This window comes from Hydra viridissima, unplaced genomic scaffold, assembly GCF_058129835.1.
Source record: "Hydra viridissima isolate aposymbiotic clone 2 unplaced genomic scaffold, HvirCarnegie_v1 scaffold_15, whole genome shotgun sequence".
Classification (NCBI taxonomy): domain Eukaryota; kingdom Metazoa; phylum Cnidaria; class Hydrozoa; order Anthoathecata; family Hydridae; genus Hydra; species Hydra viridissima.
This window is the reverse complement of record NW_028324314.1, coordinates 7,998,819-8,014,469: the sequence shown is the minus strand read 5'-3', so window position 1 is coordinate 8,014,469 and position 15,651 is coordinate 7,998,819. Positions and strand designations below refer to the sequence as shown.

The window sequence follows — 15,651 nt, the reverse complement described above, 5'->3', positions numbered from 1 at the left end:
GAATTTTTATCAAGTATGTTTGGTTATTGTTTAATAAAAAAAAACTGTAAAATGATATCGAATTAATTTTTTTTATTATTTAAAGAAAAAGTAATTAGCTTTAAAATGAATATGGACATATTATAAAAACTTTAATATTTAGTTAGAAAAAAACAATTACAAAAAATCATATAGGAAAAATAAGAAGCACAAAAGTTTAAACGAATTGCAACATTCGAACAAAAAATGAAAAAAAAAAAGCAAAATTAATATTTAAAGTATCCTCCTTTGTTTTTATAGCAAATATAAACTCGTTTATGCATTGATTCAACTAATTTCATGCACATCATGCGAGGTACCTTCAGCCAGTACTCATTCAAGTGTTGTTTCAAAGGCTGAGTTGATTGAACTTCATGGTATGTCAGTTGATTGTCGATCCAAGACCAAATATTTTCAATTGGGTTGAGATCTGGTGATCTAGGGCACCAGGGCATCACATTGAACTTTTTTTTCAAAAAATATTCTTTGGTTGAGTGAGCTGTGTGAGCTGAAGCCCCGTCTTGTTGAAAGATAAATTGCTTGCTTCTGCCCTACAAGTGTCTGATTAATGGAACTAAACACGTTTCCAAAGTATTCTTGTAGTTGTATTGATTAATTCGGCCTTCGTACAGCTCACAGAAGCCTATACCTTTGTGAGAAAAACATCCCCAGATGCTAACCGAATCTCCACCGCCTTGTCGACGATGTTGCAAAAACCTGTCTGAATATTTCTCAGTTGCAAATCTTTTGACATAGACTCTCCCCTTGCGGTTTACGACTTGAAAATTAGCTTCATCACTCCAAAAAACTTTTGCACACTGTTCTACAGACCTTTCTTTGGACCACACTCGTCGTTAACGTTTATCCGTGATTGAAAGAATGGGTTTTCTAGCAGCTGTTTACGGTCCAATACCTTTGTCCAACAACGTTCGTCTCACGAGCTCTCTGCTAACTTTTGGATTATTTTTTGACTCGTTGAAGATTTGTGCTAGCTTTTTGTTGCTGAGTCTGGGTTTTTCTCTGCTCATTCTGAATATACCTCTTTTGTCACGGTTGCTGAGTTCGGATGGTCTCCCAGTACGCAGCATGTCGGAGACGTCCTTGGTAAGTTCCCAGGTTTTTATAGTTTTTCGAACGCAAGATTCAGAAACGTGAAGTATTTTGCCTTTTTGAACGTTTGTGTGATTTTTTGTCCTCGCCATACCAATAACTTGCCACTTGATCTCACTAGATACTGTTTTTCAACCCATTTGCACAAAATTGAAATTAATTTGAAATTTATAATATTTCTAGTTGATTTTTAATGAGTTAAAAGCTGCATAATGATGTTGCGATAAATTTTTTGATTGTAAACGATTCAATTTGACTTTATTCAAAAGTAAAAAAAACTTTCGCACCGGATTTATCAATTAATTAGCAAATAATTGATCCTAAATAAAATCGTTTAAACTTTTGTGACACCTCTTAATTTGTATCACCTACCTTTTAATGAAATTTTTGAGTAAACAGTGATGAGTCAAAACCTACTTTTTTTTATTTTGTTAACAAATAACCTTGATACAATATTGGAAAAAAATTATTTTGAAACCTTTTTCCGTTAGATTTTTATTCAAGAAAAACCGAAGATTAGATCTTAAAATTCTGTAATCGTTTAAACTTTCGTGAATAGCTGTATCTGACTAAAATATTAATCGTACAAAAAAATGTATGTAAATTTATAACTATATATAAGTCATCTCAAAACAATTTTACACCTTATTAATTTTGAAATCAGTAAATTGGAAACTTATGAATTTATTTTTATTCATAGAGGACAATGTCTTTTTATATTACGACGCGAAAAATCATAAATTCTTTCGACCATATTTTAAAAACAAAGCAACATTTTGACAATGTCATTAAATTTTTACAAACTAATTCTGCACTGTATGGTCATTAAACCCTGTCACGTCGTTTTTCCACCACCAGGGCCAGGTCACAAGTAAACATTCAGTCGCTCTTGATTGGTCTTCTTCACATTTTGTGGGCTCGTAATGGCACTTCTTGAGCTCGTAAGAGAAAATATTAGTTTGGAAAATAAAAGATTTTTTCGTTTACATTTTATTCGTACAGTAGAATCCCATTAACTCGGACTCTGAAAGGGTATATATTTTTTGTCTAACTTAGCGAATGTCCGAATTAACCAAAGCTCTCGTTAAGTCGGACTTTTTGAAAATGTCCGACTTATTGAGATTTCGAGACTTATCGAATGTTCCTCGATATATAAATATTACGTACATATATATTAAACAATATAATCTTATGTGAAATATATATTTTTGTATATATGATATATACTATAAACGAAAAAAGTCCAAAAAATGATGTTTGTTTCAGTGACTCGCACATTTATTTTTCAAACAGCTTTAAAGCATTCAATGTTATTTGAAACGACGCAAAAGAAATTAGTTTTTGAACGTTCTAAGTTTTGAATTTTAATTGATATTTTTAAATTTTTAATGTAATAGTTAATAACAAATAGAATTTAATCGAAGCTTAACTAAATCGAAAGCTCTCCGTGAAAATGTTTAGCTATGTTTAATTATATTTGAAGCAATAGTATTTTATTTTCGAGCGTTTAGAGTTTGGAACTTTGATTGAAGTATTGGAAGTTTTGTTATTATACGCACTTATATGCAAATTCAAAATAAAAGTCCTAGTTGAGCGAAGTTTTTTGCCGAAGGGACCCCAGAAAATAGGACGAGTTAGTGAATGGTCCGACTTAACCAGGGTATGACTTAAGCGGATGATTTTACAGTAAGTTGACAGAGAATGTGCAAGGGGAATTCGTCCGACTTAATAAAAGTCCGACTTATCCAGGGTCCGAGTTAACGGGATTCAACTGTAGTTAGGAAAAATTCTAAGTTAAAATTTTTACCTGCTGAACAAAAATGAAAGTTCCTCAAAGTTGTATTTGGTTATTTTGCTTTAAAATTCCCTAAAACGATTTGTGATAAAGAAGATGTGTTAATAGCTTGTGAAAAGTATGATCAATAACTTTATCATTTTGAGTGTCACTTCTTTTAGAAAGTTTCGTTCATTACTACTTTTCTGTTAGAAAATTTAGCACTATTCTGCTTCGTGAAATCTAGTTTTGGATCTCGTTTTTGTTACAATTTTTAAGGTCTAATTTGGAAAATCTGAAAATATCTGGTGGTGCAGCTATTTTTAGATTTTTAAAATCGAATAGATCAATTTAATCATTTTCCACAATTCTAAGGGTGAAAAATGTTCCAACTTTTCCGTACTCATCAAGTATTTTGGTCACTTCAACACAAGTATTTTCAGCTTAACTTTTCAGCATCAAGTATTTTGCTCACTTATCGGATTTCATTTCTTGATAGTAAAGTAATGCGAAACACCAGTTATTCTTCGAGTTATAATCCCAAGTAGGCTGCTAACAATTATCCGAGTTATTATCCCAAGTAGGTTGCTAACAAGGGTTGAAGGGAAAAAGGGAAAATACCCGCACAACCCTTTAAACTACTAAAGTCCTAACCTAAATCTTAAACTACTCATCAAATTATCATCTTATATAGTATTGTTCATTTTCCCTGTGTGTAAATGGCATCTGGATACAATTTTTAGAATTATGAACTTTTCACAAACAATTTTTTTAAAGAATAATTTAACCGTTAATAAATTTTTGATGCTTATTCTACATTCAAAAAAGACTTACTTTTTGCAATTCGAATTGCTTTCATACATATCTCTGAAGCCTTGCTGTATACTTTAAGTCGGTAAAATATTTGAGCAAAAACTGGAGCTCAATATCTGAGCAATAACTTTGCCTGGAGTTATTTACTAAATCAGGAAGACCTGGTTATCCAAATATAGAATTAGAGAGTCTAATATATCGTGGTGAAATACCTTGCCTTTTTCCTCTCAGTAAGCCCTCAAAGATGCAGACTTTAAGAGACATTTAATATCCCATTTAAAAGTAATTCTTTGTGAAAGTCAAAAGTAGCTGTTCGTAGTTTTCAGTTTTCTTAATTCCCCAGAAAGTCATGAACTTCTGCAACAAAACTGTTGCAAACTTCTGCAACAAAACTGTTGCAAACTTTTGTTCTCTTCAGCTTCATGCTGAACTTGTTACACACGGTGATCTTCCTTGTTTGTGATTTTTTCATTGACTAGAAATATGCAGTTCTCCAACACCTCCAAGATCTCTTACCAAAAAACTCTCGGAGAGATCTTGGAGGTGTTTGAGAACTGCATATTTCTAGTCAATGAAAAAATGTTTCATAGAACATTCTAAATACTTCCGATGAGAATTATGTGAAGAGTTCTAAGATCCCGAGTGATCAGCAGAGTTTGTGAATCATTTGATAATATTTTACTCTAATTAGAATTAACAAAAAATGTAAAAGTTCTCCCTTCGTGTTAACCTAAATGTGAAAGTTACCCCATCCGTGTTAACTCAAACGCACATTAATTTTAAAATGATACATTTGAAAAACATATTTTTTATGCAAAATTATCTTTTGTGTTCTTGTTAATGCTGTATTTGACGCATTTAGATTGAATAATGTAAAATGTATTCAAGGTTAATCACTTTTGAAAGAATTTCCAATAGAGATTCAGCTGGGCATTTTTTTTGTTCTTTTGTTTTATGTCCTTAGACCATATGTGATTAGAAATCCCTTTTGAAAAATACCCCCCGCTAGACCTTTAGAGCATAAAAATTGGTTTTATTGAGCGTAAAACGTATCTATTCAAAATTTGGTTTAAAAAATACTGTTAATTTTTTAAGCGTGCTTGCAAAATAAATTTCAAAAAAATCATCAATAAATCATAGATCATAATAAATAAGTTATTACCTTTAAAAATAAGTGATTCAAATAAGTTCAGAAAAACGTTTAGTTCTAAATAAATCAATTCTACTTTATTTGCTTACTAGTGTAAAACGGCCTTTCGTAAATATTACTAATAGCATGCGTTAAAAAAATGAACGCAGTTCGTTAACGAATTAAAGCCTTTACTACAGTAAATATTTATTTTTAAAAGTTATCACTTAAGCAATAAAAGTCTGGCCATAATGTAAGTCTGAGGTAAAGAAGAATTAAAAATTTACTAAAATAGTAAAATGCAAATTGAAGATTTTGAAAGGAATTTGTTGCTTGGAATACTGCAACCATGGCATCATTATTCTCAACTTTATGCTTGATTTTAGGATCAGAGATTCATTATTAGAAACTCATGATTATAACTTAACATTATGTTTTTTAGCTTTAAAATCAGATGTTTGAAAATTTCACAGTTACAAATATACAGTAATTGGCTTTTTTAATATGCGATTTAAAATGTTAAATTGGTAAGTAGATATGATAAGATCTTAGTCTAATTTAAAATTCTAAAATTTTGTATTTTATTTTTTCTTCATTTATCTAGGTGTTTTTGTCAAATATTTTTTGAAACAGCCGTTATGTGCTTCATTACACGACTTCCGTGCATTCATTACGCTTTCTTCAACATTGCAAAAGACTGGTACTTAAAGGGTGACGTCAATAAAACGTTGCGTTCTATATCAAGGATAGACTGCGGAACTTCTTGCTTAACTAATCCTTTATGTATTGCTTTCAACTACAAAGCAGATGAGAGTTTATGTGAGATGATTTCAAGCTCACAACTGAGAGAAACAAGAGTGGGTTGGGATTTATTGACGACAAACATGACCAGTGATAAAAATGTAAGAATTATTTCTTAGAAATATACTAAGGGAAGAGTAAATAACAGTTTACAACTTACAATTTTTAAAAACAAAGAAAAACTAATTATTAATAACTAAATATAAAGTTGGTTAGGATAGTTCCTAATGAATGATAATAATTGTAAATAATAAATGATTGATTTTAAAGTTTTTCGAAAAAAAAAAATGTTTTAATTCTCTTTAATAGGCTTTTACATATATACATTATATATATATATATATATATATATATATATATATATATATATATATATATATATATATATATATATATATATATACAAACACAATTTAGTGTTACATTTTATGCTGATCACAAATATACAGTGTATCAAGACTACAGTATCTCATGTTTCTGTTATTGGAGGGGGGGGGAAAAAATTCATGATTTTCTCATTTTGTAAAAAAAATAAAAATGAGAAAATCATTAAGAATGTTGTATTCAAAAGTTGTTTTGAAAAACTCGAAATTTAGCGCGTTATTCATTTTCATCTAAAAAAAAGTTTGGAATTTTTTTTTTATTTAAAAGGTTGCCTGTGTCATGTGACATGAACTAAAGTGAATCAGTATTTCGCAAAACTAAGCGTTGTAATAAACGTGTTGAAAAATATTTTCTAAAGAATTATTCCTTTTCTAGATTTTTTACATGGCATTATTATTAATAAATACTTTTCAATTGGACTTTGTTAACATAAGCCCAACTTCAGTACTTTGTTAATAATTAATCAACAATTAATTTAAAATTTTACTCACTCTCTAAAACAGAGCTATTTGTGATAAGCTTGCTTGGTCCTCGTTGATATCCTCCAAGTTGAAGTGTAGATTTACTTTATCAGCTGATTTTTTTTCCGCTTCTTAGTTACTTTTGATGAGACTGGTGTCTGCATCTTAGCAACACTGCCTCTTTAAAACTTCTGACGCTGCTGCAAGAGCACGTTTGTGTTGGATACTCAGAGAGATGAGTGTGTTTGATTGGAAGTAGATCGGTTAGGTTATCAACATGTATTTGTTGTGGATGGCGAATCAGATAATACAGGTATTGAATCTAGTCAAGTTGATTCTTTTTCTTGTTTAATAAATCAAGTGAGAAAAAGTTTACTGATTCGTTTTCGGTTAGCGTCTTGTTTAGCTCTACTACAGAAATAACTGGTAGGGTACTACAATTGTCCGAAGGATAAATTCCTTGAGCAATATTTCTTCGTGAAAATGACTTCATTAACAGCTGCTCTGCTTTAGCCAGTAGGTAAAGAGACTTCTTCAGCCTTATGAACAATATACCATCTCACTAACTTTCAAAGTCTTAAAAATAGAAACATCTAAGGGCTGAAGATGATCAGTATTATAAGTAGGTGTGCTTATTAATGTCATGTTTTGATTCCAAGCTGAATAGTACTATGGGAAATGTGTGATTGAAACTCATAAAACTTCATCCTTGTTAGAAAAAGTCTTTGCTTCTCATTTCTCGTACTACTTGGTCTTAGACGTCTTTAGAAATGGAATTCTTGGTTTGAATAGGCCTTGAATACACATAGTCCATAAATAGTCTATAAATCCTCGTATTTTTTCCTCTTTAAGGAGACAAATAAAAAGTATGCTAACTTGTTAAAAGTGTTTTTTGACTGTTGATGATGATGACTGACGTTATAGCACAAGACTAATATTCATCTTTGCAAATATTTCTCAGCCACGTTTACACTTTCAAATTTTGCAAATTATACTGCCTATAAATGAACAAGATGAACATAATGTCTTGAATTTCGTACCAGATTGAACTCGTAATTCAAACGTAAATGACATTAGAGCTATTTACGTTAAGCCTTTAATTATTACACTCAAATATCTTTTAAAAAAGGAATAATAGTTAGTGAAACAAGACTCCTTAAGGAGTTTACTAAAAAAGGTCCGTTAATACCTTTACGTTAAAAAATTTGATCAGTTTACCACTTTCGAAAGCAATACTATTATGATAAAGATAATTCTAACCGGAAATGTAAACAAGATGCCGTTCGTTTCAATCTAACCACCTAAAATTTAACCATAAATATTTTACACATTGATAACCAAAAAGGAAAAGAAGACAACTCCCAAAACAAAGAATCTAATAAAAAACGTCAGAAAATGCGAAGGCGAAAGAGGAGGCTAGAAGTGGGGAAGCTGAGTCAAAATCATAGAAGACATACGGTGGGGACATATGGGGTAGGGAGATTTGCAGTTGGATACGCCGTGATCATTAAAGAAAAAGAGGAAGAAGAAGGAAGAGGAAGAAACAGTGTTATTGAAATTTAAAGTCGAGAATTCATTATTGATAAAAAAGATTATCTAAAGGAAAAAGATTGGTGTAATTAAAATTTAAGAAATAACGCTCCCAAAGAAAAGTACACGCGTAATGTAATAAAGTCAAAATGTTACTGTTACAAAGAACCTTGAGACACATCCCAATAACTTTACACAACCTTCCTCCCAAACTACGTATCACTAACATCCCCCATAACCCTAATTTAAAAATAACTGAAGGTAAAAAAAAGCGGTGTAAAAAAGATCTGCCTCACAATGTAATAAGCTATAACTTCAAAAATTCGAAAAAATTGCTTTAAAGTTGAACTAGTAATTTGTCGTAAGAGTCAAAATATATTTCTATAAACTACATTTATAAATAATGTACATCATCGTTAGTTAGCACTTAGAAAAACGAGATAAAAAAATTATTTGCTGCTTGTCCACCGTCGTTCTCTAACCGTGAGCATCGTTTTTATTTTTAAATAAAATTCTAAATAAAGCTCTTGCTATACCGGTTTTAAAAAGTGACGTATCAAGGTCTGACAAAAACAACCAGAACGAAATGTAAGAACAAATCTATTTTATATTTGTGTCAAAATTTTAAAGTCAAAATCTTTTTTTAAATAATTGTTATTTAAAGTTTAATTTCATCAGGTTGGACCATTCTGCGAACAAAGCTATCCATGTCTAAGTAACGAATGGTGTCGAGATGTCTGCCAGGAAGTCAACCATATCTACATTTGCTTAAGTAAGAATCTTTACAGAATTGAATTATTTTAGAGTGATACTTAACCTGTTTTATAAATGTCAACAAATTTATTTTGTTTTAGTTAATAACAAAGTAAACAAAAAAAAAAGTATTTTAAATTTAAAACAAAGGTTCATGTTTTTGCAATCTTTTAGCCAAAACCTTTAAATCAAAGTGTCGTGAATAAAGTCTTCAAGACGTAATTGAAGGTGTGTGAAGGCGTGTTTGAAGGTGTGTTTGTGTGAAAGCGTGTTTGGAGGTGTGTTTGTGTGAAGGCGTGTTTGAAGGTGTTAATATTTTGTAGATGCTAATGAGTGTAAGTGTTAAGGTATTTAATTGTTAATGTATAAAATGTGTGAAAATGACGCGATTGTAAAAGTGTATAAAAAGAGTGTGTATTTTGTAAAATGATAGATTCGCAGTCAGATGTAAAATATATTATCAAGTTCAAAAAGTGACTCTTTAGTGTCTCAGGGAAAGTATAAATAATTCCCCACACTATTTGGTGGCGACTACTGCCAGGACGAACGAAACCTACGAGTTAGCGAAGAATGGACCAAGAGCAAATTTATCAGAGAGAAATCAACATGATAAGAATAAACATTAAAAGCATAGAACGCAACACGATTAATGGCGACAAATCAAACATAATCTTAGCGCTGGACAAAATAACAAATTTATTGGGAAGATTTGAAATGGCAAAGGATGAGCTGACCAGAAAAATGCTCGACGACGGCGAAAACATCGATTCGGTAGAAGAATGGCTTTCGAAACCAGTAATGGAAGTAGAAGCAGCGATTGAAATCAAAAACAAAATGGTGGACAAGTTGGATTCGATAAACAAAAGCGAATGCGTCAGAAAATTCGAGTATGAAAAACAAATCATGGAACAGCAGTTAACGATTCAAAAAGAAGCAGAACAAGCCTCATTGAGAAAACTTCAAAGCGAAGAAGAATGGTATCTAAAGAAACTAAAAATGAAAGAAACAATGCGTAAATCACTTGGAAACGAAAACGAAGCAATTCAGCAATCCGTCAAGCTTCAAAAATACACAATCACAAAATTTAATGGCGATTACAAAGACTGGTTACGATTTTGGAATCAATTCACGGTAGAAGTCGACAACTCAAACATATCAAACATCAGCAAATTCAATTACTTACTGGAACTCGTCGAAGGAAAGCCCAGAGAGGACATACTTGGTTTACCACATTCGTTGGAGGGATACGATGAAGCTAAACGCATACTACAAGAAACTTACGGAAAAGATATTTGGGTTCACAAAGCATTGATTAAAGATTTGGAAGGATTGACGGCTATACACAGCACGCACAAAATCAAAGAAGTTCACGACTTTTACAACAAGCTTGCGAGAACGGTACGAACATTGAAAACTATGCAGAAACTTCAAACGGCTCAATCATTCGTGTATTCATTGATGGATAAACTTGGACCAGTTCGTGAAATACTCACACAAAACGATGATGGATGGGAAGAATGGGGACTGGAACAACTTGTCGAAAAGTTGCAAAAGTACATTGAAAGGAATCCGTTGAACTCAACTTTTAACCCAAGCGACGAACAAACAAAGGGCGATAAAAAGAACACAAACGTGCAGTCAAGGTCCTATGAACATCGAAGCACTACATTCAAACAGTACAATGGCGGTCTTTATGACAAAGAAATCATGGCAACTAGTGGTAAGCATGGATGTATCTACTGTGGGTTACAAAATCACAAAAGCGAGGATTGTACAAAAGTGCTAACTGTTGCAAGACGCAGGGAGATTTTAACAAGCAAAAGATTATGTTACAACTGCGTTGGTTACGGACATTCGGCGGCAAATTGTAAATCAAGAGGATGCAGAAAGTGCAACAAAAAACATCACACGTCCATTTGTCAAGATGGGAACGCAACGATGGATGGTAAAATGGAAAATAAAAAAGAAACCATGGGAGCGGTGCTAAATGCAAGTACAACTATTCACCCGACAGTGATTGCAAAAGTAAATGGTGAAAAAGCAAGGATAATGTTGGATACGGGTGCTGGAAGTTCCTATATATGTACAAACTTGATTACGAAACTAAAGCTGAAACCTACACGAAAGGAATATAAAAGTATTGAACAGCTCTATGGAACGGTGGACAAGCGTGTGGAAATCTATAACGTTACGATAGAATCAACAACGATACCGGAATTTCGAATTAAAGTTGAATGCACCAACGCAGAAAAAGAAACACTCACCTTTTTACCCAATCCGATGATTAAGGATGTTAAGAAGCATTTTGCAAGACTAAGGAGACTGAAATTTAGCGATGATGAAGGGAGTGACGAACTTCAACCTGTTCACATTATACTCGGTGCTGCTGATTATCAACGTATAAAAACCACGGAACCGGTAGTTCTCGGAAAAAATCCGGATAAAGATCCAGGAGCAGAATTAACTATGTTGGGATGGACTCTTTCTGGGAGACGAACACAATTGAGTTCTGGTATTGAGAAAAGTTTCTTATTGAACACTGGTCGTGATGAGTTTGAGCAAATGTGTAGTTTAGAAGTACTTGGATTATCAGACACAAACAGTGAGTCAATGTTCCACCAAGACTTCAGCGAAAAACTGCATCAAACCGACGAAGGTTACTATGAAACCAGAATGCCGTGGAAAAAGGGTATTGTTCAACTGCCAAACAACAGAAATCTGGCTCTTAAAAGATTGGGAAGTGTAACAACTCGATTGAAAAAACTTAAAAAACTAGAACAGTATAATGATATAATGATGGAACAAATCAATGAGGGAATATTGGAAATGGCACCAGAAAAACCTACGGGAGAAATTATTCACTACGTTCCTCATCAAGCAGTAATCAAAGAAAATGCTCAGTCAACGAAAATGAGAATAGTTTATGACTGTTCAGCTAGGAAAGACGCTCAATCACCTTCATTAAATGACTGTCTAGAAGTGGGACCATCGCTGCAACCTTTGATATTTGACATACTCACACGAAATCGGATGAATAAACTCTGCGTGTTAGCTGACGTGAAGAAGGCGTTTCTACAAATTAGAATACACGAAATGGATAGAGACGCACAACGCTTAATTTGGTATAAGGACTTAAAGAAAATGGAATTAACGGAGTTACGATTTACAAGGGTGATTTTTGGTTCAAGTTCAAGTCCTTACATTCTCGGCGCCACGATTAAAAAGCATATATCAAAATACAAGGACATTTATCCAAAAACGGTGCTTGCTTTGGAAGAAGATACTTATGTCGATGATATACAGGCAGGTGGAGAAACAGAAGAAGAACTTATCAGGTTTAAAAATGAATCAACGCAAATTTTAATGGAAGCTGGGTTCCAGCTGCACAAATGGCATAGCAACGTCAGCAATCTGGAAAGCGACGCTGAGGCTAAATCAACAAAAATACTTGGGATTCCTTGGAACAAGGAATCGGATCAACTATCGATTGACTATACGGCATGCATCACTATCGGAAATAAAGGAGCAATAACAAAAAGGAAAATGCTATCAGCTCTCAACAGTGTCTTTGACATATTGGGATTTAGTGCACCTGTATTAATCACTGGAAAATTACTATACAGTCGAATATGCTTGTTAAAACTCGGTTGGGATCAACAAATTCCAAATGAACTTTTAGAAGAATGGAAAACCTGGATCAAGGCAATAAACATCAAGAGAACTATTTCAATTCCGCGGAGTGTCGTGTCTGGAAGAATCATTGAAATAGAGCTCCATGGATTTTCAGACGCAAGTAAATCAGCAGTATGTGCATGCGTCTACATTGCAGTGAGTCATCAATATTCAAAAACAAGCAACTTACTTGTAGCAAAAGCACGGATTGCACCAAGGGATCTAAGTATTCCTAGACTGGAGCTGGTAGCAGCGCACACCTTGAGCAAGTTAATGAATCATGTTAGGAAGACATTAACCAAGTATAATGTCATTGAAGTATATCATTGGGTTGACAGTACTGCGGTACTTTACTGGTTAAAAGAAAGGGGCAGTTGGTCACAGTTTGTCAGGAACCGAGTTCAGCAGATCTTATTGAATGGAGAAGTAAAATGGCTATATGTCCCAACAAAAGAAAACCCAAGTGATCTTGGAACAAGAGGAGTGAGTCCTGAGAAATTATCAAGCTTGTGGCTAAATGGACCTACGTGGTTGAAACACAAGGAAAATTGGCCAATCCAACCAGAAATAATCGAAGCGCCGAATGCATCATGTGAAACTATTAGTGTGAAAGAGAACGTCGGTATGGCAACTGAAGAAATAAAGGGACATAATATATTTAAAGAAATATTGAGTAAACACAAGTATTGGAAGATCATAAGAATATCATCCTTCATAAAAAGGTTTATATACAATTGTCGAAATGAAGTAAAAATAACAGGACCGCTAAAAGCTGAGGAGATGATGGAAGCGGAGTTAATGAACATTAAGTTACTACAAGAAGCTGTTGCAATAAAGTCCGATGTGGAACTTAAACAGGATGAGAAACAGCTTTGGAGATGTCACGGAAAAGTCTCTGGGTATAATCCGATATTTGTACCAAAAGGATTCCAACTAACTCTAAGAATTATTGAGCATCATCACGCAAAAACGCTACACGGGGGAGTAGGAGATACAATGAGTAGCATAAGAGAAAGATTTTGGATACCGAATTTAAGAGTTGCCGTAAAAAAGGCACTTCTCAACATCGGTCGAATTGAAAACAACATTAAAGGGAAAGATGGAGTTATTCGTGGCTTTAAAATACGACTGGGAAATGGTTATGTAATTGAACGACCAATTCAGTTGGTGTGTGACTTGGAAATGAGTTGTGGGGCAGAAAGCGAAATCAAATCGGACGAGAATTTGGAAACCAGAGCCGAAGAGGATACCTTGAAAAGAGAAACGAGACTGGCGAAATTGGATGCAAGACAAAAGATCAATTACATCATGGAAGACGAGATGGAAGATAGTTGATTAAAGCCGAAGTCTCAGCTTTAATCGGGGGAGGGTGTCGTGAATAAAGTCTTCAAGACGTAATTGAAGGTGTGTGAAGGCGTGTTTGAAGGTGTGTTTGTGTGAAAGCGTGTTTGGAGGTGTGTTTGTGTGAAGGCGTGTTTGAAGGTGTTAATATTTTGTAGATGCTAATGAGTGTAAGTGTTAAGGTATTTAATTGTTAATGTATAAAATGTGTGAAAATGACGCGATTGTAAAAGTGTATAAAAAGAGTGTGTATTTTGTAAAATGATAGATTCGCAGTCAGATGTAAAATATATTATCAAGTTCAAAAAGTGACTCTTTAGTGTCTCAGGGAAAGTATAAATAATTCCCCACAAAAGTCCTTGTAATTGTTGGTTAGCTTTTATCGATTTGGAAAAAACTTCAAATTCAATTTCAAATTAATTCAAAATTTTAATTAAACTTTTGTTAAAAAGTTTATTTTAAAAACATGTTTTTTTGATTAGTTTCCCTACCTTCTCAAACCTTCATACCTTCTTTTTTTCATAGCAATAATCACGGCCTGCAAAACGAAGAAACTTATAAATAGGTTTTTGGGTTTTTTCAATATGATCAAATAAAGTTTGAAACGTTTCTATTTAGAGAACAAAAACGTCGCAAGCTTGAGTAGGGTGTTTCAGTCATCCACTTACAGTTATAACACCCGTCCAGAAATGGCGATTGATGGTGATTTGCAGACGACATCTTATACACAAATGGATCCAGTAAACTGGCTTAAAGTAGATTTGCTATATATTTATAAAATTACCAGTATCAAAGTGATCAACAGATTGGTTTATCCCGAAAGATTGATTGGCTATAACTTAATGACAAGCACAAAAGATGAAAATTATCAGCAACTTGCAACGCTAACTAAAGATTGGCAGCAAACGTTTAGCTGCTCAAATAACGTGCGCTTCGTACTCATTACAAAGGTACCCAGTAATGATCAATATCTTCACGTTGCGGAGATCGAAGTCTGGGTTTGAATCGTATTATCATTTATAATTGTATTATTATAATGACAGGTTAAATGACTTTTTTACTGAAAACTTTGTAGAAAAAACTAATTGATGACTATTTAACGTTTGTAAATATTCGTAAAAAACTAGATGCTGAACTAATAAAAGCTATTTAATAACATACTATAAATCAATGATAAAAGAAAGATATATTATAGACGAAAGAGCGTGCAGCTGTAAATTTACTAAAACTATGCAAATAAAGTTATACAAATTACTGTTACTATAGTTACACAAACGACTGTTGCTAAAGAAATGCTGTTCTACTAAAAGTTATTAAAAGTGTTGGACGTTTTTTACAAATGTACAACAAAAACTGACAATTTAAGAAAATTAGAATTTGAAGCTCAGTTTATGGCAAATTAAAAATACCCGCCTCACATAAGAGGTCCAACGGAAATATGATTAAAAAGAAATTTAAAAGATAAGTTTTAAGGAGGGATACGAAAGAAAATTATTTAGAGTTATTCCAGTAAAGATAAAATCAAGAAACCTGATAGAAAATACAAAAATTTATAAAAAATAAAATTCATACCGTAAAAATATCTTATTTTGCACAAAAATTTGACTTCGTAATTTTCATCAATAAAAAACTGTTTTAAACTTGTACTATATTGATATAAACCAGCAAATCATTTACTTAAGAAATCTAAAATCTATTTTAATTGTTACTTTATACAAATTAAAAAAGTAATTTTTCAAGATTGTTTAAAAAATGTACCATGTTAATCAGGGGTCTGGGACAACATTACCTAAATAAGAATAGCTTTTTGATACATGATGGGATTGGTACTAAGTAACCTCTTTTTTTTTTACTTTATGAAAGAC

General features: G+C 32.8%; 1 protein-coding gene across 2 annotated transcripts; it reads left to right on the top strand.

Annotated features, from left to right (window-relative positions):
- The first annotated feature begins 5,242 nt into the window (after positions 1–5,242).
- Positions 5,243–14,856, top strand: LOC149878475 (uncharacterized). 2 transcript variants are annotated; one of them, XM_090073185.1, is made up of 4 exons: positions 5,243–5,371; positions 5,449–5,746; positions 8,699–8,792; positions 14,405–14,851. In XM_090073185.1, the coding sequence occupies exons 1-4, from the start codon at positions 5,349–5,351 to the stop codon at positions 14,788–14,790; spliced, it is 801 nt and encodes a 266-aa protein (XP_089929311.1). In that variant the 5' UTR covers positions 5,243–5,348; the 3' UTR covers positions 14,791–14,851. The 2 variants fall into 2 exon arrangements, with proteins under 2 accessions (XP_089929311.1, XP_089929312.1); XM_090073186.1 differs by lacking the exons at positions 5,243–5,371; positions 5,449–5,746 and adding an exon at positions 6,257–6,803 and having other exon boundaries at positions 14,405–14,856.
- The last annotated feature ends 795 nt before the right edge of the window (positions 14,857–15,651 follow it).